This window comes from Hevea brasiliensis, unplaced genomic scaffold (genome assembly GCF_030052815.1).
Source record: "Hevea brasiliensis isolate MT/VB/25A 57/8 unplaced genomic scaffold, ASM3005281v1 Scaf1, whole genome shotgun sequence".
Classification (NCBI taxonomy): domain Eukaryota; kingdom Viridiplantae; phylum Streptophyta; class Magnoliopsida; order Malpighiales; family Euphorbiaceae; genus Hevea; species Hevea brasiliensis.
The window spans coordinates 349,327-376,562 of record NW_026614585.1 but is presented as its reverse complement, the minus strand read 5'-3'; the positions used below and the strand labels follow the sequence as shown (position 1 = coordinate 376,562).

At 31.4% G+C, this 27,236-nt stretch overlaps 1 protein-coding gene and 1 pseudogene across 1 annotated transcript; both read right to left on the bottom strand.

The window, feature by feature from the left end:
• Positions 1–1,799: 1,799 nt before the first annotated feature.
• LOC110636906 (GDSL esterase/lipase At5g55050-like) lies at positions 1,800–3,262 on the bottom strand. The gene is made up of 5 exons (XM_021786798.2): positions 3,025–3,262; positions 2,766–2,908; positions 2,427–2,660; positions 2,100–2,349; positions 1,800–2,008 (listed from the first exon to the last, which is right to left on the bottom strand). Exons 1-5 carry the CDS (start codon positions 3,260–3,262, stop codon positions 1,800–1,802), a joined length of 1,074 nt encoding a protein of 357 aa, XP_021642490.2.
• A 2,827-nt stretch (positions 3,263–6,089) lies between these two features.
• Positions 6,090–26,087, bottom strand: LOC110636912 (L-ascorbate oxidase homolog; annotated as a pseudogene).
• Between the last annotated feature and the right edge of the window lie 1,149 nt (positions 26,088–27,236).

Genomic DNA, 27,236 nt, shown 5'->3' with positions numbered 1-27,236 from the left:
AGTAAAAATAGCCTAAACCTCAAATAAAGTTTTTGAACAAGTAAATCAAGAACTATAATGAAATCAGATAAGATTAGGTGCTCCGGCACTCCGTGTGACACACCTTGCTCGGCTACACTGTAGACGGGTGAGGGGTGTTACAGTTCCAAGAGATGTCTTATAGAGAGTGTTAGAATGAAAGAGAATATCTATTAGGTACATACAAGTGTTAAAAAATATGTATAAAGGAGCAACTACTATTGTGCGTACAGTGAGAGGGGACACAAGAGATTTTCCTATCTCAGTTGGATTACACCAAGGTTCAGCTGTAAGCCCTTACATTTTTATATTAGTTTTAGATGAATTGACGAAACATATACAAGAGAGTATCCCTTAGTGCATGATGTTTGTGGATGATATAGTTTTGATAGATGAGACGCGAGAAGGAGTCAATAGAAAGCTAGAGCTTTGGAGAAGCACTCTAGAGTCAAAGGGCTTTAAGTTAAGTAGAACGAAGACAGAATACATGTAATGCAAGTTCAGTGAAAGCCGAAATGGTGATAGGGAAGGAGTTAGTTTGGATGGAGTGGTACTGTCCCAAAGTAATCACTTTAAATGTCTCAGCTCAGTCCTTCAAGTAGATGGGGGATGTGAGGAGGATGTTAGTCATAGGATTAAAGTTGGATGGCTGAAGTGGAGACGTGTCACGGGAGTTTTATATGATCGCAAGATTCTCAATAAGTTGAAAGAAAAATTTTACCATACAACCATACGACCGGCCATGTTATATGGTAGTGAGTATTGGGCACTAAAGGAGTCATATGTGTCTAAGATAAGAGTTACGAAGATGAAAATGTTAAGGTGGATGAGTGGCCATACTAGACTAGATAAAGTCTGTAATGAGAGTATTAGAGAAAAGGTAGGAGTGGTGCTAATTGAGGATAAGTTGAGAGAAGAGAGATTGAGGTGGTTTGGTCATGTGAAACGTAGACATACGGAGGCTCCAGTTAGACAAGTAGAGCATATTAGATTAGATGATAGAAAGAAAAGAAGGGGTAGACCTAAACTGACCTGGAAGAGAGTAGTACAACATGACCTAGAAGCATTACACATTTTCGAGGATTTAACCCAAAATCGTTTAGAGTGGAGAAAGAGAATTCATATAGCCGATCCTAAATTTTTGAAATAAAGGCTTAGTTGAGTTGAGTTGAATTGAGTTGAGACTAATTTATTTATAATACAATAGAAAATATAGAGCTAAGGACATTTTGGTAAATCTTGCTATAATTAACGATTAATTAGACGGAAAATTGGATGAAGGGACCAAATTGTAGGTTTTAACAAATCCTAAGGACTAAATTGCAGGAACTAAGTTGTGGGTTTTGCCAAAATTTAGAGACTAAATTATAATTCACCCTTAAAATTATACCATTGAATTTATAGATTTTATATTATTTTCCAAGAAGAAAAATTAGAAAGCCTGGTTTTCTTATGAGTAAACAATTGTTTAATGTAAGATCTCACTCTCACACCCAATCTATACAACTGTACGGCTTATAGTAAATATTTTTTCTTGAGCTATATTCACTCAATTTCAAAATTTGTACCTGAAGTAGAGTATAAAGTAAATACCAATTACATTATTCCATCTTCAGAGTTACATGGCATTCAAGAACCTATAACCAAAATATAAGAAAACAAGAGCAATTCTACTAACATTATTTTCCTGTTACAAGAATAGAATTAGGAGAGAGTGGTTCCTTTATTCGGTAACATCATCAGGAATTGCACATCAGTGAGGACGAACAATATCTGGCTAATTAAGCGTCAGCCAACTGTTTGAAGTTAATGGGACTGACGAATCGTAGTTCGCCACCATACAGGGTTCTAGCTGCCAGTCCTGCAGCAGCCTGTGTAGGGTGGACTGAATCCCAGAACAAGTATTCGCGGCGATTCGAACAAAAGGTAGCATTTGGACCGCAGGGTGTCCTTTCATCTCCACAACATGGATTTGACACATTCTTAAATCCTGAAATTTAAGACTAATTCAATCATCAAAGACATCTAATTGAAATGTACATGTAAATGTACTATAGTATTCTTGAGATTGAATTGCTTACCGAATGGACAAGGGTTGTCCAACACATTTATAGTCATCTCATATGCATTTCCAAGGGAATACTTCATGTCTGAATAATCTGTGCTGAGCTTGATCAATTGGGTATTGATCATCGAGTGAAATTCTAGAGCAAGATTATTCAAGTCCTCTAAACAACCTCCTGTAGTGTTTTGAATCCTTAGAGCTGGACAACACCCAATTGGTGGAACACTTATAATGCCAAACTTCCTTGCTCCTAGTTTATATAAGGTCTGCATATCAACACAAGTTAGGTTTAAGGTTTCTATTATACTCTGGTGATTCCATTATTACTGTGAAGAAATCTCACCCTTAAATAGCTGTCGTATATAAATCCTAATGTAGCTATGAACTCTTGTTTTGGAACAGTACTTCTTGAAAGGTAATAAGCAAAAATATCATTGCTACCGACGCTGATGAAGAACAAAGACTTGGAGAGAAAAACTTCAGCAGAAGCTTGACCCTTAATAGCTACAAGTTCACTGTAGATTGAAGAAAATTGCCCTATTTGCTCTTCCAATGGGACAACATTCTTCAGGCCATTCTGCGAGACATCATTTTGGAATGTTAAAAACCACAGTATTCTTCCTGAATTTTGCAGTTGCATGCAAAATAATTCAAGAAATTTTGATGAAAAGCAGGTCCTTACCTTTGTTTGTCCAGTTATGTTAAGAATGCCAGACCCAGCAGAAGCAAAGTTTGCTCCTCTGAAGCTAGGCCTCTTGATGAATTTTGTGTTGTTCACCAGATAGAAGAAGGGCAATGGACTTCTCTTGAATCCCATTAGCTCAGCTGAAAGTACAAAACAAAAGCACAAAATAATCACAGAAAGCATTAACGCCAACATGCATATTCTCTGCAGAAAACAAACACAACCTGCATAATATTCTTGGCAGAAAAATACTCACCAAGAAAATCAGCACTATTAAGGCCATTACTGAACCTTCCAGTAGGCCTAGAGTGAGGAAAATCAATGCCATAAGGAGGAAAATCAGCCCTGTCTTTACTATCAGGCAAGAAATTGTTGGTACCAGTATCAGCTGTTGAATCTCCTAATATGAAAACAGCAGGAACTTCTGCATTTGCTAAGTGAAGATCAAGAACAGTGGCCAAGCACAGAACCACAAGAAATATTTTCTTTCCCATAAGTGATCAAAGAAGCTATACCTAATTACTTACCTTTTGCATAGCTCACAAGGATAAAGGAGCTTAAGCTTGATCTCGGAGTATTTATATATGCAAAAATTCTATAGGTTTAGGACAAAACAAACAAGTGCTGGTTGGGTGGTAGTTGCTATGTAGCAACTCACTGCAAGTTTGCAAGAACTAGGGCGGTTTGTCCCATGATATCATGTTGCCGGATGGACCATTTCAAAAAAATTATAGTTATTTATTAGATCTTTGTACTCCTTGTTTCACTTTCACCTCATGAATCACAATGCTATATAGAATTAAACGATTTTAGATTATGAAAACTAGCTGGCCTTTTTTTTTGGATTTCTTAATTTCACCTATAATTAGTTTATCACAAAATAATGTCAAGGGTGGTGAGTAAATTTTAATTTATTTTAGAAAAATATCAAATCAATAAATAAATAAATAAATAAATAAATAAATATATATATATATATATATATATATATATATATATATATATATATATATATATATATATATATATATATATATATATATAGTAAGCCAAGTTTTCCCTAGAGCTTAATTATTAATTTTTTTTCCTTTAATATTATTATGTTGATGTTTTAATTTTTCTTTAATCAATTATGTTAATTTATGATAAAAATAAATAAATTACATTTAGTGAGCAATAATTTGCAACTTATAGCCATTGTTTTATGATCTATGTCCATTGGATGGCTAAACTTTGAATATCAAAATTAATGGCTTATTTTTTTTTCAATTAGAATTATTTAATAATTGAATTAAATTTATTTTCAATTTTTCTCCATAATCTTTCCTTAAAATTGTAAGCATCTTGCGCCAGAATTATTAAACTTTCTTCTATTACCTAATGCTTTAGAATTGTTCTTTGATTTGCTTAATTTTTCATTATTTCTATTTAAGTTTTATTAGTTTTGATTCTCAAAATTTGTTTATATTTCTGTTGATTCCTAATTCCTTATAATATTTGAAAGAGATTGTTGAATCTATAAACTAATAGATCAAATAGCACTAACTATTAAAAAAAATAATAATAGTTAGGTAAATGTAATTATTAATTTTGCATGTGTCTTCTTTTATTTTATAAATTTTTAATTTTTCATTTATTTATTTTTGTAAGTAATGATATATTTTAATTATATATAAATTAACTAATTTAATGATATATTTTAATTATATACAAATTAACAAATTTGTTTTTCTCATATAAAATATATTACAAAAAGTAATAAAAAACAATTATATTAAAAATTCAAATTGGACATATAAAGATTAAAAATAAAATATAAAGGTGAGAGAATTACTATAAATTTAATAATCAAATTATATAAAAATATTATAAATAATATTAAAATTTAAATTAAATATAAAAAAATTAATTTTATCAAATTTATGCATATCACGAGTATTTAACTAATTATTATTAAAATACGACTTCAAGTTATTCAATTATTAATGACCACACATAATCTCTTACCTCTTAATGTAAGTTCTATTTGTTGCATGATTGCTAGTCAAGTATAGCCTAATTAATTTTTTAAATATATTTAGTTTTAATTTAAATTTAAATTCAGAACTCATAATTTTGAATACGACTTCAGCGTTATTAGGCTAATGAATTAATTAATATCCTATTATATTCAAGTCTATTCCATTTATTTATTTATTGATAGACTTCTCTTTATTTATTAATATAGTGTGAGAATTTTAGTTTTCGGTAGTGAAGTTGGTGGCAAAATAGACAATAAAAGATGCTGCCGTATTTGCATAATATAATAATATCCTGATTTTATCGAATTCGGTCTTTAAATTTATGAATATTTTGGGTGGTAAAATCAACAATATGCCTTGCAACATAGAAACAAGGAGGCCTGTCTCATTTGTCCTCATAGGTATCTTTTGTTTCTGTAACCATCAATGCTTCTTTTTGAATAATCGCAAACAAATTATACATTAATTAATCATTAGAAGACCAAGTATGATGCTTCGTAAAATTCCCAACAAAAAGTGTACTGAAGTTAACCCGTCATACAAGGCCAGAACTAGAAATTCAAGATTGGAAGGGCTAAAAAAGAAATTAAAAGAAATGTTAATAAAATATATGAATTAAAATAAAAATATATACTATTAAGTGATCAAAATAATATAATATAAAAAAATATGAATAAAAATACAGAAAATAAAATAAAATAAAAATATTAAAGAGGCAAATATTAATTTTTTAAAAAATACACTAAAATTTATGTGTAAAATTTTAAATTTTAAAAGTTTTGGTGGGAGGCAAACAGTAATTTAAACCTTTCCACCATTGCCGTTAATTATTTAGGTTTAATCACGCTAAAAATCTAAATCTTTTTAATATATATGTTTTAATCCAATGATTATGCATTGGCAATTTAAAAATTGAAGAAATTGTAGCTTTTATTTTTTAATTATTATTAAATAATAGAAAAGATTGAAAGGAGTGGCATAAAGTGCAGGAATTAATGTGTGATGTTGAAACGATGGGTTTGGCTAGGAGTGCGAATGATTTTTTTTTTTTTAATTTTATGTAACGTGAGGCTCTACTATTTAATAATAAAATAAATATGTTGGCTTGCCAAAATTTAATTTGAAATTTAGATACAATTTAAAATTTAGATACACAATTTTTTTTATTTTTAAAGGTTTGATCAAATGAATCAAAATTAAAATTATTAAATTAGAATAAAAAGATTTGGATTTTTAGTGCATTATTTAACATTAATATAAAAAAATGTAAAAAATAAACAATTGTTCTTGGGGTGAAAATTTTTATAGCTAAGAATGAGAGCCTGAGTTAGTCATACAAAGAGTTGTACAACAATACAAGAACAGAGCTAGTACTCAATTGGCAGCAGCTTGTTTTGACGAGGTCTTGTCGGTTTGCCAGTGGCTCTTCCACAGAGAAGGGCATTCTTTGGAATGGGATATTCATCTCTAATTGATTCTACAGGTGAGTACACCCTCAGATAAAATTGTTGTCCCAAGTATTGCCTTGCCCAAAATTCAGTCCTCACATTCCACATTCCCACATTATCAAGTGCTCTACATAAATGGCAGTCCATGACTTGAGATACGCAACGTCATCACCAACCATAATTGTCATCATGGTGATCAGGCACTATCATGCAAATTAAGGTTAATTAATTAATTTTCACCTGTGTGGTGCAACGTGAAACTGCATCTCTAAGATTGTATTGATCACGACTAGCTGGTGTCCAAACTCCTCCATCCATTCTGCACATATATGTTATGTTAAGCAACCCAACAACACATGCTTCCGAGCATATGAGAGCAGACTTAATAAAGTGCACGAAAGCACTTACCCAACTACCCAGGAGTATCCGTCGAGGTGCCAACTCTGGACTATGTTCTCATGGTTCTGAAACACAATCTCAACAAAGGCCTTGAAATCAGCGCCCATGACTGAAGTGTCAAGATACATCTTCTTGCCAATCGGATTATCTGAGATGCAACCAACCCGAAAAGCGCCTACAATCTTGAAGTAGTCTGCAAGCTTAAGTGGAGTGTCAGCAGGGACGAATGATACACTGTTAACAGCGTATCTCTGCTTGCCATTAACTTGAGCTGCTGAGCTCTCTAACTTGATTGTTTTGCTGATGTTTATTAGTCCATAGTGGTATGATCCCTGAGGATTTGGTCTTGGTCCGCTTGCCGTAAGGTTTGTTCTGGTAATGGACAATTTGGTATCAAATTTTGAAGTTATTATCTTGAGTTCCAACCCCAATTAATGGAAAATATATATGTGTGTGTGTGAATAAGTAGTCAGATGCTATCTGATATAGACTCTGGAATTTGGCCAATCATGTTCTCCCATTAACTAGTCAGTTCCGCCATGTTCTTCCATTATCCACATATTAAAAGACTAACAATCATGTTTTTGGTATAGTCTATGTTAATGGAATGCAGAAGTGTTAGCTTATCTTAATTCTGTGATTTTTGTTCCTCATTATGCAGAATTTACTCCATCCCGTGGCAGTACCCCAGTTCATCATAACTTTTTCATGGGGACCCCCAAAATCAACAAAACCACCTTGGAAGACAGACCTCCTGGTTCCATACCTGAACCATCATCAACAGGGAAGAAGAAGAGACTATCTGAACTATTCAAAGAGAGTCTGAGAGAAGAACAAGCTGATGACCTGCATAACTCTGGCAAGCAGAATACTGCCAATGGGAAGATAGAAGTCAAGCCAACCATTCTTGATGTTCTTCCCAAATCTGCTTCTGGCACACCTTATATCTCTGGACCTAACAATGTCTGTGGTAGTGAAAGGACTGCTAATGGAGATGCCGTAATTGAGAGAGACAAATCCATTAAATCTGCACAATGTTGCCTTCCAAGCTTGATTTCTCGATGTAGTGCCGGTGAGAGGAAGAAGAAGATGAGTCCAGCTCCGGCTATTGCTGTAAATGATAAAGCCTAATTTTTGCTATCTTTAATGCAATATAAATGGAAAATGCTAGGATTTCAATCCCCTGAGGTCATAAGATATATGCATCCAACCTCACTACAATCGGATTGTGCAAGTACAATGGAACTTTTCTTATGTGGATTAAGGGCATATGTAAAGCAACAATGGTAGAATTGGGTCCACGACCGTTGATTAAAATGCCATCTGGGAAAGGAAGACTGTGACCAAGATCTAAAATGGCCTTCAATTTCTGAAATTAGGTATATGGCATCACAAATATTGTTATGATTTGCCAACTAAAGTAATTTAATAAAATAAAATAAAATTTAACTTATTTGTTGTTAATTACCGTGTGGGTGGTGGAATACCAATCTCCAATGAGAACAGTGAAATCATCGGCAGGGTTAGGGAAGGGGACAGGAATTAATGACCTGCTAAGGGTCCGAGTGCCACCAAAGCCACCAGCTGCCTTGTGAAAGGCAAGAGATGGGAAGTAGAAGAAGCTTCCAATTTGATCTTTCACTTGCATTGCATAAGTGAATTTCTTGCCTGGAGGGATTGGACAAGTGGTTCCATATACCCCATCTTGATACGAATTTCTCCTGTGCTGAACCCCATTCCTGCCGTATTTTACTTTTCATAATTATTAGCATCAACTCGCCTAGCTACCATTATAATATATGCATGCCTACAAAATATTTTTACCAAATTTTGTTAATTAAAATTAGATGAAAGTATAAATTTGTTTCTGTATTAATTTTGATGATATATATATATATATATATGGATGGGAAATTCATCAAATCATATGTCAATATGATACAAATGGCAATTACAGCTAACCCAGTTGCCTTTGTTGCATGTATGTGCAATTGTGTACTTGAGTTATGGTGCCTTATTAGGTAATGTAATTGTTAGGAAATTTCCTTCTTATTGTTTTGTTGGCAAATCGCATAAACTTCAATTTAATACATCACAATAATCATGAGGCTCCTTGAAAAAGGTTTTTTTTTTTTTTTTTTTTTTTTTAGGAAGAAAAAGGTTAAATTTGAAAACCAGACAACATCTCAAATTTTATATGTTACTGTTTAAGCTTTATATCAATTAATTCTTTATTATATGAGTGTTTGATTTTGCATGGAGAAATTCTTGTTTAAAGGTTTATTGACTAGCAAATAAACATTTGTCCTTTGCACAAATTTATTATTAATGTTTTATTTTTATATTTAATTTCTTTATTATAATTTATATAGTTTTTAATATTTATATTTAAAAATATTTTTAAGTCAATTTATACATATCAATTAAATTTTTTCTCTAAATAATTTTAAAAATAAATTTTAAATTTTTGTATTGAGTGAAAGCAACGATAATAAAATGACACTTATATATTATAAAACTAAATAATATCTAAGAATTATATTTTCTTAAATTGTAATTTTATGTTTTGTATAATATACTACAAAAAATTAAAAAAATAGCTACGAAACTTACCGACAAAAAACTTTCGATGGTAATTACAGACTAATTACCAACAATTTACCAACCAAAAGTGAAGTCAAAAGAATTAAAATCTAAACTAATTATTACCGACGATATTACGGATGAAAAATTTACCGATGGCTAAATTTTATAAGTAAATGTAGACCCAAATTATGGTTGCAAAAGTCAGCAACCAAATATAAATATACCGACGGTTTTAGTCGTTGATAATTACCGATGAATAATATTTTTGTAGCTAAGAATTAACAAGGAAAAACAAAAATAAAATTTTAAAATAGCAAAAAATTACCAACCACAAGGAATAGTTGGTAATTACCGTTGCCAAGCTATTTCGTGGCTAATTTTAAAAGGTAAATCAAATTAAAGAAAATTTTAATGTGACAAAAAAATCACCAACGAAAATATTCATTGGTAATTACCGACAAAAGGAGATTTCATAACTAAATTTAAAGAAAAAATAAAAAATAAAATTTTAAACTGATAAAAAAATTACCTATCAAAACGAGTAGTTGGTAATTACCGACTAATATAATTTCGAAGCTAATTTAAAGAGGAAAAAAAAAATTTTAAAATTTTAAAAAAATTACCTATAAAAATGTGTAGTTGGTAATTACCAACCAAAAACTATTTCGTAGCTAAATTTAAAGAGAAAATAAAAAAATAAAATTTTAAAATAGCAAAAAAATTACCTACCAAAACTAGTAGTTGGTAATTACCGATGCAAAATAGTTTCGTAGATAAATTTAAAGAGAAAATAAAAAAATAAAATTTTAAAATGGCAAAAACATTACCTACCAAAATGAGTAGTAGGTAATTACCGACAAAAATAGTTTTGTAGCTAAATTTAAGGAGAGAATAAAAAAAACAAAATTTTAACATAGTAAAAAAATTACCCACCAAAAAGAGTAGTAGGTAATTACCAACAAATATTATTTCGTAGCTAATTTTAAAGAGGAAAAAAATAAAATTTCCAAATTTCAAAAAAAATTACCTACCAAAATGTGTAGTTGATAATTACAAACAAAAAACTGTTTCGTAGCTAAATTTAAAGGAAATAATAAAAAAATAAAATTTTAAAATGGCAAAAAAAATTAGCTGCCAGAACTAGTAGTTGATAATTACCGACGAAAAATAGTTTCGTTGGTAAATTTAAAAAGAAAATAAAAAAATAAAATTTTAAAATGGCAAAAACATTACCTACCAAGATGAGTAGTTAGCAATTACTGACAAAAATAGTTTCGTAGCTAAATTTAAAAAGAAAAAAAAAATTAACATAGTAAAAAAATTACCTACCAAAAAAGAGTAGTAGGTAATTACCGACAAATATTATTTCGTAGCTAATTTTAAAGAGAAAAAAAATAAAATTTTCAAATTTCAAAAAATTACCTATCAAAATGTGTAGTTGGTAATTACTAACAAAAAAACTATTTCGTAGCTATATTTAAAAAGAAAATAAAAAAATAAAATTTTAAAATGGCAAAAAGTTAACTACGAAAACTAGTAGTTGGTAATTAACGATAAAAATATTTTCGTAGCTAAATAACGAGAAAATAAAAAAATAAAATTTCAAAATGGCAAAAAATTTACCTACAAAAATGATTAGTTGGTAATTACAGACAAAAATTTGTTTCGTAGCTAAATTTAAAAAGAAAATTAAAAAATTAAAATTTTAACATAGAAAAAATTACCTACCAAAATGAGTAGTAGGTAATTATTGACACAAATTTATTTTGTAGCTAAAATTAAAAAAGAAAATTAAAAAATAAAATTAAAAAAAAATTAACATAGCAAAAATATTACCTACTGAAATAGGTGCTAGGTAATTACCGTCAGAATTCTATTTCGTAGGTAAATTTGAAAAAATAGTAGATATTGAAAAGTAAAATTTTAGGTGGAAAAATGTACCTAAGATTAGTTACCGACTAAATTATTTTGTAGCTAAAGTTTATAATTCTCCATTCATAAAAAAATTGAAATTCCCTCCTCCCCTCTCCCAATTTCATTCTGCTTCAATTTTACACTCCCGATTATTTCTCTCTCTCTCTCTCTCTCTCTCTCTCTCTCTCCAATTGCATTCTATCATTCTTCCCCAATTTCACACTCTCTCTCTGCCTCCAAATTCCTTTCCTTCTTTAACATCATTCGTCCCAATTTCATTATTCGTCCAAATTCCTTCTTTCTCCGATTATCTGCTTCTTGTTTTTACTAGAATAGGTCCCCAGGACCAAGTGCAAGGATAGCACAAAGAAATACTCCATCAAGTGAGGTTTATTTTCATTATTTTTCATCTGTCAAATTTGTATGTTATTTTAGATTAATTGGTGGAGATGATTGTGGTGTTGTGTAGTCTTGGATTTGTCCACTTTTCTTATATTTATTTATTTGTTTGTTTTAATGTAACATCCTCCCTGTACGTAGTCTGTACGTTCTGTTGCTCCGGTGACCTAATGTCTGTCCGGACAAGTCAAGATGTCTGGAACTACATTTCAGTGATAGTAAACAGGCATAAAATGATGAAATAAATAAAAAGAAAATACAAAAAAAAAGTACGAAAAAAAATAAAAGAGAGGAAATGAAACTTGGTTAAACGAGCAGGCACCGCAGCGATGGGTGACCATACTGGGAAGTTACGGCGAAGGTAATTGTCGATCCCAGGACCACGAGGAACCCTTAGAATTAAATTTCGAGATATAAATAAAGGCTTATTGAGGTATAATTAACACTAGAAATGTCAAAGATAAATTAATGAATTAGTACAAAGAAAAACCAAAAATTGAGAAATCGACAAAAATCGATGTTACCGAAAAATTTGAAATACAACCCGAAGAGGGCATTTTGGTCATTAGGCACCTAGAGTTGACTTTTGACCTAAATGTCCATTAAAAATAAATAGTATTAAACTTTGAAAATGTCATGAAAAATAAGAAATGTGATACATAATGTAAATAGTGAAAGATTGGTGGTAAAATTTAAATTTAAGGGACTTGGATTAATTTAATATTTTAAGCCAACTTAGTGCTCCACTAAGTAGGATTAGTGGACATATAGATACAACATTTTTGGGCAGAATCCACTTCATCTTCAACCTCCCTTAACCAGCCAAATTGTCCTTGATGAAAACTCCATTGCCGTACCTCACTTCAAGCTTCATGCACTCCACTTCAAGCCATCTTTCACACACAATTCCTTCATTAAAGCTTGCCTATTCAACTTGAGAAAGATATTGGGAGTAAGAAAAAGAAGATTTGGTGAAGTTTTAGGAAAGCTCTCAAGAGGTAAGTGTCCAATCTTCCTTTCTTTCTTTAGTAAACTTGATTTCCATGTTGAGGTGAGTTGAATGGTGAAGAAAATTTAAGGATTTGTTGAGTTAGTGAATTGTCCAAATTTCGGCAGCCATGGGAGTTAAGAATGTTTGAGTTTTTCTTACAATTCATTGATGGGAATTAGTGTTAAGTAAGTCAATTTGAATTGCTAGCAAATTAATCCCCATGTATGTGTTATGGAGCAACTGAATTAGGGGTTTGGAAAGGGATATTGATTACTTTAGCAAATTACCATTTTCGGTAGCCTTGAAGACTATTGATTAGTGCTTGATTTCATGAATTCAATTGATGAATTGTGGTAGTGATGGTTTAAGGGCAGTGTATATGAAGCAAGAATGGAATTGTATGTAATAACTTAAGTGATTACATGTATATATATTATGTTGAATTTAACTTTGAGAATTAGGGTTGTAATATGTATATTGAGCACTTGTATATTCTGCCCAAATTGACGTAATTAAGTTGTGATGAATGGTATAGAAGTGACATGAATGCAGAATTGTAGTTTTGGGAGGAGGAGAATTGCCAATTGGAAGTGCATTTTTGTGTGCAGGTTGTGTGTGTTAATGGCAGTAGCTAAATTGAGCCATAAGTGAAAATTTGTGACCCCAATTGGTATGAGGCCAATTGGAGATGAAACTAGGCACAAAATGTGCCAACTTTCATGTTGAGAGTATACCTAAATTATGTCCGGAAAGTGACACTAAAACTGACCTAATTCGAATTTGCAACCTTGCAAACCTGAAATTTTACCATTTGAACAGTAATTACATTATTGTCCATAACTCCCTATACACAGATCCAAATGACCTGAAATTTATACCAATGGAAAGCTTAGACATAGGGCTACAACTTTGATGAAGATCACAAAATCTAGAAATGTCATTTATTAAGTCAAATTGCTTGCACAATTTGAGGTATCAAAACTGTCCAAAACCATTGCAACCCAGAATTTGACCATATGAACAGTAGCCATTCAATTGGCCATAACTCACTTAAAACAGGTCCAAATGACCTAAAATTTATATCAACGGAAATCTTAGACATAGAACTATAACTCTTATGGAGAAACCAAAGCCTAGAAATGACTAAAACCAAGTCAAATTAATTGCCCAAATTAGGATACCAAATATGCTAGAATTGAACTTGACCTAAAAATGATCTAAAGTTGCATTGAAAATGCAATCTGTCCAGCTTTAGTAAATTGACCATATCTTGGTCTATACAACTCAGAATGACCTGAAATCTGTGCCAAAAGTTCAATAAGACATAGAGCTATAAATTTTCTTCTTTGACTAGAAGCTAAAAACTAATGGAAATAGGACATTTAGCTAGATAAATCTAGCACTCTAAAACTGAAAAATTGACAATAATATGCAATGAAACCTAGAAATAATTTGACAATAAATGCCAACTTGTGAGAATTGTAAACTGCACTATACTGGCAGCATATTGAAATGCGAATTGTGACATGTTGATACTAAAATCAACTTATCCATGATGTATAAAAAGGTCAACATTTTCGTTGACTAGTGAAAGGCATAATGAAGTATAAACCCTAAAAATAAAGAATTAAATATGTAATCTTGTAATATGCCCTAGTTTGCCTAATTGACTAGTTTGGATAGGTTGGCATGCCAATAGGGTTCTGACAACTGTATTGTAAATGGTATCGTACCATATTGTGTTTTATGGCTTATTATGTCGCACTATGATTTTAATAGCCTATGGCTATACGGATTATGTTATTATACTCGGCTTATTGCCTGATTGATTATATGGCTTCTTAGCCCCACTGTTTACTTTGTGACCGATAGTGTGACGGCCCGAGGTACTAGATACCCAGTGCTAGTTTATCCATTGTTTGTACACTGGGAGATACTTTGTGATCGATGGTGTGACGACCCGAGGTACTAGGTACCCAGTGCTAGTATATTCGTTTATCTAGTCTGGTTAGTGTATAGGCTACACGGGCAGTTAATTTAAGTATTATTAAATTCAGACAGCTAAATTAAGTGTAGTGACATGCAGTACAACTAAATTAAATATAAATGAAATATGCTCAATAAAAACATGAAAAGCTTTAGAAGAATAATCTTATTAAAGATTACTGAAGAATTAGTCTGCAAAGACTATTGGTATAGAAAATCATAAACAATTAATTTATTTTATTTTAGTTTATTTCTCTTTATAATTGGCACCACTAAGCAGAATTGCTTAGCGCGTTGCTTTTGTAACGTGTAGGTATTGGAGACACAGCTGGGGAGCCCAGCAGACCTACGACCAGGTGAGACATCAGATCTGCACAGGAGTCTAGAGTCATCTACACTGCATTGCATACATAGTAGGACTTAGGATATCTTGTATTTTGTACTTCTGTTGTATTTTGAAATTTAGTCATGTATTTTGTAATATTATGAAAGCTCTAAAGTTTGTAATAATTTGTACATATTAAATAACATGGAGATTTTCTTGGTGTATTTGAATTATTATGGACTGTATTATGGAACTGTTTAATGACTGTGAAAGTCTATTGACTTTACTGAGAAATTAAGACTGTTTTTAACAGGTGCAGAAGGACTGTTTGTCCAATTTACAGATGGCACTTTGCTGGATTTTTGTTAAAAATCTTGCAACACTCAGTTTTATCAAAACATAAAATAATAAACAATCATGATGTAAATTTCACACAATGGTTTCCTAAACCAAATTGAGTATTCAGAAAATAAGATAATTAAAGACTAGGTGCTCCGGCACACCGTGTGGCACGCCTTGCTCGGTTACACTGTAGATGGGTGAGGAGTGTTATATTTAAAGCTTCAAGAACACCAAGGCAGAGGAAACAGCATCGATTCAAGCCAGGAACAGTAGCTCTCTGAGAAATTCGTCACTTCTAAAAGACTTGGAAGTTATTCATCCCAGCTGCTAGCTTCATCCAACTTGTAAGTTCTCTCTCTCTCTCTCTCTCTCTCTCTCTCTCTCTCTCTCCAACACCACCCCCACCTGCTATGTGCAAAGAGTTTAGACCTGTCTCCTCCTTTTATGGCTTTAGAAAAGTTCACTCCTTTGTAAGATTGTGGGGTTCTGTCTCCTTCTTTTTACCTTGGGAAGTTCTTAATATTTTTACAATGAATGCTAAAGCTTTTAGGGTTCTGTTCTGTTTCAGTGGAGGAAATACAATGTTTTAGTTTATCTTAACATGTTTCATCTTTGCTTGGACTTAGTCTCTTTTACTACTTTTTCTTCCTCCACAACTAGACTCTTTTTTGCTCTGATTTTTTTTTCCTTCATTATCAATTTATTTCCTTGTATTTTATTAAAGAATTAATCAATTAGAAACTTAAGTCATACATGAAGACTAGAAATTAGAGACAAGAAGTTTACTTTGTGGTTTCAGGCTTGATTAAGAAACGAGATGATGATTTGAACACTAGAGATGTTAAATAGAATCTCTAATTTTATGCAGCTAAGTAGACTACCCCTAATAGGAACAAGTGGCTGGCTTATTTTTTTAGTTTAGATTAAAAGAATGTAAGTTGTTAGTGTTATTGCCTTTTCTTTTCACGGGTGTGATTTGGTTATTACTTTGGTTTTGACATTCTAATTTTAAGAGCTAATTAATCATACACAGATCCTATGCACTTAATTAAATTGTTAATTGGCTTTTTACGTGTTAAAATAGAGAGGGATTTTACATATGCAAGTGCATTTCATTTATTTTCTTCATGAAGTGGGAAGGTGTATTGACATGCAGAAGTACAAGCTTTTCGGTATAAAGAGTCATGACTGTCATGTGTTTATGCAGAGATTACTACCAATTGCATTTCGCGAGTTCCTTCCAAATACAGTTTGGCAAGCATTGACTGAACTGAGCTTATTTTTCAAAAATCTTAATGCTACAAATATTAAGGTGCAAGATATGGAGCATCTGGAATGTAACAACCTCACTGTAGTAATTCCGTACATTCTACTGTTCAGGTGACCGATGTTGGTTCGGACAGCTAGAACGTCTAGAAAAATATTTAGACTAAAGTGAGAAGACATAATTAACTCAAATAATAATAAGAAAAATTAAGGAAAAGTTTTAGAAATAAAATACAATCAAGTTAAATGAGCCGGTGCCCTAGCGATGGGTAACCCAGTGGGAAGTTGCGGTCCTCGTAACTAGGAGCCCTAAACCCGAGAGAAAATTCATAAAATAATTTTTGGGACTCCAGAGAAGAGTCATTGAAGTTTCTATGGCATTAGAATGCCAAAAAAATGCTTAGAAAAATTTTTAGATCGGTACAGACGATTTTGGCTCAATAAGCTAAACGGAGGGCATTTTGGTCATTTCGTCTTCAAATATGATTTTTGGCCGACTTGTCCAGTTAAGTAAATAATTATTATGACATAAAATATAAATAAATATTGCTACAAATTAAATTGAAATTGAGTAGAAAAGAAAAGAAAAAGAAAATGAATTAAATGGGAAATTATGACATCACATGATGTCATTAGTGTGCCTCCACCCAATCACATGGTGACACATGGCTATAACTCACTTAAAATGAGTTAAATGGGCAGAAATGAAAGAAAAAAAATCAGATTTCTTTTGCCTTTCTTCTTCGATCCGAAGCTCTCCCTTCTCCCTTCCACCATTAAAGCTTCACCAAGCTTGAGTTCACCACCCAAATCACCCCAAAACTCTAGCTTCCCTTCACAAATATTTATCCTTACACCTAAAGCAAGTCTTGGACAGCAAAAAAAAAAAAAAAAAAGAGAAAAAGAGGAGTTCTCAAGCTTTGGGAATCAGCTAAATCAAGGTTAGTGCCAATTAATCTTAATTATTTTGTGTATATATCATGGAGAACATGAATTAAGAGTGAAATTTAGCTAATTTAAATAAATTTTGCATGGTTGAATTTTTACAAATTTCAGCAGCCATGGACTTATTATGGTCTTGATGAATTTTTTTTGGATTAAATGAGTATATAAGCTGCCCTTGATATGAACTTAACATTTAGTACATTAAATTGTAAGTTCATGGAAGAATAGAGAAACTGAGAATTTAGGGTTTTGAGCAAATTGAGGTTTTGCTCTTATAATGGTGTAGGAACATTTTAATGGTCAAATAGTGACCATTTGGTAAGCTTTAAACTGAATATGAAGTGAATTGAGTCATTGAATGTTGGAAAGGGTAGGCTGCCTTGTGTGCTACAGTCTGGACTCTTAGAGTCCAGTGTGTTTGGAGAGCCTTAACTGAACTTGTGTAGCTCCAATTGGTGCAAGGCCAATTGGAAGTGAAACTAGATATATAATGTCACAATTTTAGTGAAGGAACCCTGCCCAAAAAACTAACCCAAGTGGCTCTAAAAATTGACCTAATCCGAGTGACCAATATGTAGTCCCTGGAAAATGACCAAATGAACAGTATTCATTCATTTGGTCATAACTCAATGTAAAAAAGTCCAATTGACCTGAGTTTTTATCAGTAGAAAGCTAAGACATAGCCCTACAACTTTCAAAACAGGCCCAAATTTTGACCATAACATGTCCAAAAACTGACCTGCAATCAGTGTATAAAAACTACAGAATTGATTCTACCCATAAATTCTGGAAAAATTGTAATCCGGCCAGTTTTGGTGTTTAGGCCATAACTTGAGCTACAAAACTATAAATGGAGTGATTCAAAAAGTGAAATGTAACTAGACACAATAAGGAATAACTTTGATAAAGAACATTTGGCCAAATTCTCACTGTAGAATAGCCTAATGGAACAGTGAACTCTAGCACCCAAAACTGAAATTTCTAATTTATTCACCATTGGTTAGGAGTATGGATTGGTAACTAATGCCAACACTTTTGAGAACCAAAATGTAGTAAATTCATGTGATTAGGACTCATGTAGCTATTATGCATTGGAATGTCAATAATTTGACCTAAATAGTAAAATGAATAGTAACCTTATATGTAAAGCATGAAAATTCAATCAATAACTTTGTAAAGTGCCCTAGTACACTTAGTAAGATTGGTTTGGATAGGTTGGCATGCCAATAGGGTTCAATTAGCAATACTGCACATGACATTATGCCATTCTGTGATTTTATGGCTTTTAGCCATTCTGATATTATGGTGATACTTGGTCTTGTGCTTAATAATTATTACAGCTTATTAGTTGTTCTGTTGCACACCGGGAGATACATATGTGACCAATGGTGTGACGGCCCGAGGTACTTGGTACCCAGTGCCAGTTTACCCATTTATCCAGTCCAATCATCCAGTATAAGTTAATTGGACAACCAAAAATGGAAGTTGATAAATTTAATAAAATAATGGATACAACAAGTACTAAAGAAATAAGACTACAAATAATTACTAAAAATTTGTCTGCATGAGACATTAATATATACACTGCATATTTATTTTCTTTTAGTTCTTTTTATTTTATTATTGGCACCACTAAGCATTATTGCTTAGCGCATCGCTTTTTGCCATGCGTAGGTTCTAGAGAGACAGACAGAGAGCCCAACAGACCACAGACTAGGTGAGGTTACAGATCCGCTTAGAGTCAGAGTCACCTCTCATCTACAGTGTATTAGGGGTAGGACGTTTAGGTCCCTTTCAAAATTTTGTTTTTGCATTTTGTAATGGGTATTAGTTTATGATTTGTAAATTATGAACTCATGTACATAGTAAATTTATGTAATCATATGTTGATGTACATATTTTATAAAATTTTGTTAATTAATATGATTTGAGAACATCTTCATGAAATTAAATTTGATTTTGATCTGAATGAAATTGTGGATTCATGTTGAAAACTTGAGATGGTTGTGATTGTTGAAAATTGTTGAGACCATGTTGATGGTTATTGGAGTTTGAGAATATGGATGAATGTTTTGGAAGTGTTTTTCACAGGTTCCGAAGAACTGTTTTCTCCATTTTTAACCGACACTCTGCTGAATTTTCTATAAAATTTTCAGAATCTCAAATAAATTTATAATTTCAATAAATGAGTTAAATGAGTTAAATTTCGCAAATTGAAATTCATAACCATAAAGAAATAAATTAAGATAGTATAAAAATAATTAAGATAAAATATGGTGTTCCGGTACACTGTGTGGCATATCTTATTCAGCTACACTGTAGACGAGTAAGGGGTGTCACATGAAAACAGAAATTCCCATTATTATTTGCAAGTTAGAGCGTACATTTCCTCCTACCTTCTTTGACTCGATGGAAAACATTCCCATCCATCTTCTGTATGAGGCAAAAATTGCAGGACCGGTACAATATCGATGGATGTATCCTTTTGAGAAGTAATAAAGAGTCGTTATTTTCCTTTTATGTTATAAAACTCATCATAAACTTTTCTAACTAATTTGAGTATGGTGTTTTCTATTTTCAGATTTCTAGGACATCTGAAGAAAAATGTAAAGAACAAAGCAAAAGTAGAAGGTTCAATATGTAATGCGTACTTAGTTGAAGAAGCATCTAATTTTTGTATGCATTATTTTGAGCCTCATGTCATAACGCGGGATCGACAAGTTCCCCGTAATGATGATGGTGGAGACAGTGATGAAAACGAAGGAAATTTGTGAATATTCAAGTATCCTGATCGACCGTATGGCAAAGCCAAAACAAGATGGTTAGGAGATGATGAATATAAGGCTGCCCATATATACATCCTTCTAAATTGCCCTGAAATTGACATATATTTGAACTAAGTTCATAAAAACCCTAAATATAAGTTAAATCTCTCGAAAGTCATTTATGAATTTGCTTTTTCCACTGATGATCGCCTAATTTATTTATGTGTAGGATGTTCCAAGCTGAACTACAATAGACATCACATAATATTAGTGATGCAGAAGTTAATGAATTAATAAAACAAAGATTTTCAAATTGGTACAAATCTTATGTAAGTGTACATTTATATAAACCATTCCATTGTCTAAATGTAATTAGTAACATTATTTATGATAATAAGGATTTAAATTTTCTTTAACTTATCAGGCAAGGAGTGCAAACATTGACAATAAATTCATAGCACAAGGACCATTGAAAAGGGTGATATCATATCCTGTGTATTTCATAAATGGATATAGATTTCACACAATCAATCATGGTGTTAATCGATTCACAATGAATAGTGGAGTTTGCATTAGGGGATCAACATATGGTGACACAACTGATGATTGTTATAGTATGTTGAAAGAGGTAATTCAACTAGAGTACCATGCATTACTAATAAAGAGAGTTGTTCTCTTTAAGTGTGAATGGTTTGATATAACTCCAAATGTGGGCATTTAGGGCCACAAACACAATAACTTAGCGGACATCAATCACAAAAAAAAGATTGAATAAATATGAACCATTCATACTTGCTTCGCAAGCTGAACAAGTGGTTTATATTCCTTATCCGAGCTTGAGATGAGACAAGGCTGATTAGTATGCAGTGTGTAAAGTAAAGCCTAGGGCCATTGTCGTCATGCCTCATATAAATGTAACAGAGCCAATACCTGACCAAGCATTCCAAAATGAGGTAGTACAAGTGTTACAAATTGATACAGAAGTTGCAGATGAATAGATTGGACCCCTAGACGATCCAAGCGGTGAACCACTAGAGCTTGCATCTGTTGAAGAAGGGGAACAACCAGATGAAGAAGTTTTACTTTCATCATCAGAAAGTGAAGAAGAAGATGAAGATGAAATTCATGTTTATGATGACGATAGTGATAATGAATAAATTATATTGTACTATATAGATAAATTGTTGATGTAGTTAATATTTTGTCATACTATTTTGGTAATGCACTTTGATTTGCTAATTTGCATATTATAGTATTCTTAATTATGTTATTGTTTTATTTTTTATGAACAGTGAATTTGTCATAAAGGAGATGCATATAATAGTTGTGCAGGCCAATATGCAATGTTTTTATTGCAGGTTGTGTTGTTGAAATTCTGGAAAATTCAAATTTGAGAGGAGACTCTACCTAATTTTCTGTAGAAAAGAGGTTTTTTTTTTCTTTCAAATTAACATTTATTCTCATATTTATGCATTGTACATATATGGTGCGGGGCAGACATACTATTGGTGTTTACCAAACACCATCTACTAATGAGGAAGGTGAGCCTTCGACACCTCATTCGCAATGGTCAGTCCAAGCTAACACACCTATGGTTGGCCAAGAGGATACACCTACAGATGACCAAGAGCCTTTACCTAATAGTTTACAAGGTTCTCATCCTGAACCAGAATCAGAGATTGATTCAGCAGGGCAAACTCACCTTCGAATTCGAGAAGGAAACAAGTGAGTTAAACAATTAAATCCTACTTGGTTTATAAACAAAATTGATACATCTTATTTTCATGTGTAGGTTTTCTGTCGGATCTGTAGCAGCTCAAGTGATCATGAATTCCTTTAAACAATGGATACACCTTGCAGATGTCATGTGGAAGACTATTCCAAAAGAAACTAAGGACTTTTACTGGGAGGAATTCAAGGTAACATCTATTTCAATTTTTTTTCCATGTTTTTAAATATAGAAATCACTAAAAATATGTATTATTCTAAATTGCATAAAATATATTACTGGACTACTGCTGAAGAACCAGGGGTGAAGGGTTGCTGGTAAGCAAAGGCTACTGAACGGTACAAAGACATGATATCTGATTTCAAGGCGAAGAGAAAAAGGCCTCAATATGTTAGTGAAGAAGCATGGGCTCGATTTGAGCAGCATTGGGAGAACCCTTCTGTCATTCGACGATTTGAGACTAATTCAAGAAATCGTCGTGGTGCTGTAAATGGTCTAGGGTCGTCCACCCACACAGGTGGATCTATATCATTTCAAGAATGGTCAGATAGAATGGTAAACTTTTCATAAATAGATATTAGATATTTAATTTTTATCTAAATTTAAAGTTATTTTCCTATATACATATTTAGTTCATTAATTATTATGTAATAAGCAAATATGATTATTGTTGATGGAATTGTCACTGAATAATTGTTTGGATTGATTTGAGATTGAGTTATTATATATTTGTTGATTTTTGACAGGGCAAAATATCAAAAATATAGGGGAAACTATGTCCCTTTTTTTTTGAAAATAGATTTCTTAAATTTATTATAGTTTATTCCTGATAACTATTTATTTATATGTTATAGGAGAAAGATTTGGGTCGAAGGCCCAATTGGTATGAATTGTTTGTTCAAACTCATACTTGTAATCATGACAAAGAAAGATTTATGGATGAAAAGTCCAGGCAAATAAACATCGGTACTTAATATTTATTCCAAATAAATTAATTTTCTATTATATCATTTCATGAATAAATACAAATTTTTCTATTTTTCACATACCGGAAGCGATAGTAGCTAGAAGGGAAGAGCTCCAACAAACTATACCTGACGCCATTGATGAGAATCAAATTTATTTGGATGTTGTTGAGCTGGCCATAAGAGACAGATGGTGTGTGGACTTGGATCAAAATCATCTGTCATTTAACCTTCACGTCGAGCATCTTCTTCTAGGGGGTCCTCATCACATGATTCTTAATCTACTGTTTTACAATAAGAAGTAGAACATTTGAAGAAGCAACTTGAAGAAGAGAGGCAACAAAGGCAAGCAAAGAAACAAGTTATTACAGAGCAACTTGAAGAAGAGAGACAGCAAAGGCAAGCAGAGAAGCAAGCTATCATGGAGCAATTTGAGACGCATTTGGAAGACATGAGACAATCAATGTTGAAGGAGATGATGAGATTAGTCAGAGGCTTACCAATACCTCTAGCTCCAACTTTGCCTCCACCTTCACCAGATCAGGATTGATGGTTTTGTATCTTAACTTTAACTTATTAAAATTTAATATTTTTATATTCCTAGAGTTTATATTTATTTTATAACATGTATGGAGTATTATTATTAATAATATTATTGGATATTATTATTATTATTTGCATTCGTTATGCATTATTTGTTTTTAAGCCATTAATAATTACAATTTAACGTGTAAAATTATTTTAAAAAAGTTTGAAAAAATTTTACCAACAAAACAAAATGGTAGGTAAAAATTATTAAAATTATTAATAAAAAATTACCAACCAAAACTATTTGGTAGGTAAATATTTTTTAAAAAATATTAAAAACTTACCGACGAAATAGAGTAGTAGGTAGATATTTTTAAAAAATCATTAAAAAATTTACCTCCGAAATAAAGTGGTAGGTAAAATTTTTTAAAAATTATTACGGACCAAAAATTTGGTTGGTAATTCTTAATTGTTAAATCCATTTTACCTACCATATCTTTTTTGTTAGTAATTAGGGACAAAAAGTTTAATTGGTAAATAGTCAATAATTCTTTTTTAAGCCTACCACCCTCCCACGAAATTACCTACGAAAAATTCTCAATTTAGCTACGAAATTTTTTATTGATAAAATTATTTATGAAAATTATTTCATCGGTGAAAATTATCTACGCATAAATTTGTGGACGGAAAAAATTTCATTGGTAATTCATTGGTAATCCTAATTACCTACGAAATATAAGCAAATTTTATCGGTAATTTTCATCGCTATTTTTTTAATTTCTTGTATTGATAACTAATATATATATAATTTTTTTATATTTTTTAGTTAATTACTCCATATCTTATTTTTATGACGTATTATATCTATATCAAAATTATATTAACTAAATATATTAATTAATTAAGAAAAGAAAATCTATTGAAAAATAGCTGAGTAATTTCCAATTAATATAGATGGTGATTTTCATTAATTGTTGTGTAAAATATAATAAGTATGGAATTTTTTTATTAATTTAATTAAGAATTAATTTATTATTATTTTGACTGGTCAACTTCTCCTCATAGCATGCCATAAGACAATATATATCGATTGGACAGATGCTAGAGTACTTGAATAATCTAATAATTACTAAATTGTTTCATGAAATTATGAACACTCCTGTATTGACCACAACCTCATAGGAATGGCAATGCAAAGAAGCAAAATTCTCACCATGAAATAAGAAAAGGCTCCGGCAAGCTATTATGCACATTAATGATGAGATTATTGTTGGTGACAGAGTAACTATCAGGTCCTGGAAATTGTCCATTAATAAGTATCCCCTGCAATTAAACAACAAAACAAATCAATTTATATGGTTTGATGTAAGAGTGGTCACGGTTCAGCAACCGCCGGTTATGATTTCTGAATCGCCGGTTTAGGTTCAATAAAATCATGAACCTGAATTAAATCGCCAGGGGACGATTTGAAAGATGGTTCCTGAACCGCCGGCTCCGGGTTGAGCCCCGGTTTAAAACGGTTTGAAGGGTGGTTTGAAAAAGAACGGTTCAAGACAGTTTGGAGGACGGTTTGGAAGTGGTTTAGGGATGGTTTAATGATAGTTTAAACAAAAAAATTAGAGAAAAATTTTATTAATTCAAAATTTAAGTTATATTTGTAAAAATATTTTAATTTTTTTTAGAAATCTTTCAATCAAAATAAAATAAGAAAAAAAAAAGAAAGAAAATAATTTATCTTTAAGAAAAATTTAATAAATAAAGACTTGAACCTGTTTAAAAAACTAGAGATGAAATTAATTTTTTTTAAAGAAATTAGCAAAAAGTGTATGAACTTAATTTTACCTAAATATCCCTTTAGGATTTAGAGGAATAAAAATTTCTAGTTCTATTACTTGCATTTTTTTTGAAATTATATAATAATTGATAATTAAAAAGTATAAAAGAGAAAAAAAAATTAAAATAGAGGGTATTGGAAATTTTATTGAGGATTTAAAGTAATAACAAAGTAATTGAGATAGTATTGAAAATTTCAGTAAGTATATAAAATAATAAAATAGGAAAATTGAGAGAGTATTGGAAATTAAAATGAGTGTAGAAAATAATTATTTAGAGAATTTGAGAAAAATTGAAAAATATTAAGAATTGAAGAAAATGCAGAGAATAATTGTGTAGAGAATTAATGATATATATAAATGAATTAGGAGTGAGGTAACATATTTATTGAATTTTTTTATATTTAAATCGCCGGTTTAATCCGGTTTAAAATCGTCAGTTCAATCCGGTTCGGAACCGCCGGTTCATGATTCTTAAAAAAAATGAACCTGAATCAAATCGCAGAAAGACGGTTTTGGTCCGGTTCCAAGCCGATTTCTATTTTGACCAATTTTAGTCCGATTTTGACCAAATCAATTTCGATTCAATTCCGGTTCAAAATCAGACCGTGGTCACTCCTAGCTTAATGTGTATTGATCAGGATATTCTCGGTTCTCGTTTTAGAGTTGACAGAAAATTAACCTCTCGAGTACGCGCAAAGTAACGCATATAAAAATTAATGCTGCTAATGTACCTGCTGCTTTACACCGAGTGGATAAATGTTGCCGTAGGTAACATTCCATTCGAAGAATCTGTAAGGATCCTCAGCAAAAACATTAAAGAAATTGCAATAACAAAACACACCCAATACAAGTGGCTGCAAACTTGTAGCACCCATCATCACAATTTTACAAGAATTGGAGAAATGGTTTCAGAAAGAAATTTAAACCAATAGAAAGAGAAGAAGAGACACTTGAAATATAATGGAAGTTGCTGACTGCTGGATCAAATACAGTTCATGACTTATTTAAAGTGGCAACAAAATAAAATTATAAAGAAAATCAAGAAATTAGTATTGCCGCGTCGGTTGGGGTATGGCTCCGCTTATAAAACAAAAAAAAAAATTATGTTCCTCTACATAATCACTCACAACATGATAAAACCCTAACCAAATAGATGGTTCTATGTGCAGGACATACTAATTTAGTGACGAGAATACCGCTGTTACGGTGAGCTTAGAGAGCAGGTGATAGGAATAAAACCAATCGCGTGGTTCTTTTGATTCGGACGCGTGCGTTGGACGATGGCACAAGGCCCGTTATCACTGACGCGACACACGGAAACGAACACGCCAGGTTTGGAGAATCGAACGGCTAGGATGTGTTTTGTCTTGATGGACCCGCAGCAGAAGTTAACAGTGGTGATGGGAATGAAAATGGGATTGGGAAAATAATAAAAGAATATGAAATTATACAGATGCTATTGACTGGGGCTTGAAATATAATTAGCTTATAATTACTCTAAGGATTATGAATTAAGTTAAATTTATAAATATTTAATATTTGTAATTTTTTTTAAATTAAAATTTGTAATTATATATATAAATATATGAAGAAGAGGAATATTAATTTTTTTCTAAATTATTTTTTATTATTAAAATTATTTATAATTATATTTTTATTATTTAAATTAATTTTAGAGTTTGTCTAAATTTAAAATTCTTAGTTTTATTTATAATATTACAATATTAAATAAAATACTTTATTAATATCTAATTTTTCAAATTTATATTTACATTTATTATTTATTATATATATATTTAGAAATATTTTATGAGTTGCATATTATTTTTTAAGTTAATTTCCATTTAAGATTTTTTTATTGAAATGAAATAATATATTAATATTTATAAAATTATGAATATTAATTAAAATTAAATATTTTAATGACTATAATTTATTAAAAAATAAAAAGTATAAAAATTATTAAAGATTATTATTAATTTTAAAATTTGTTAAATAAAAAATTTAAAAGGTATTTTATTAAA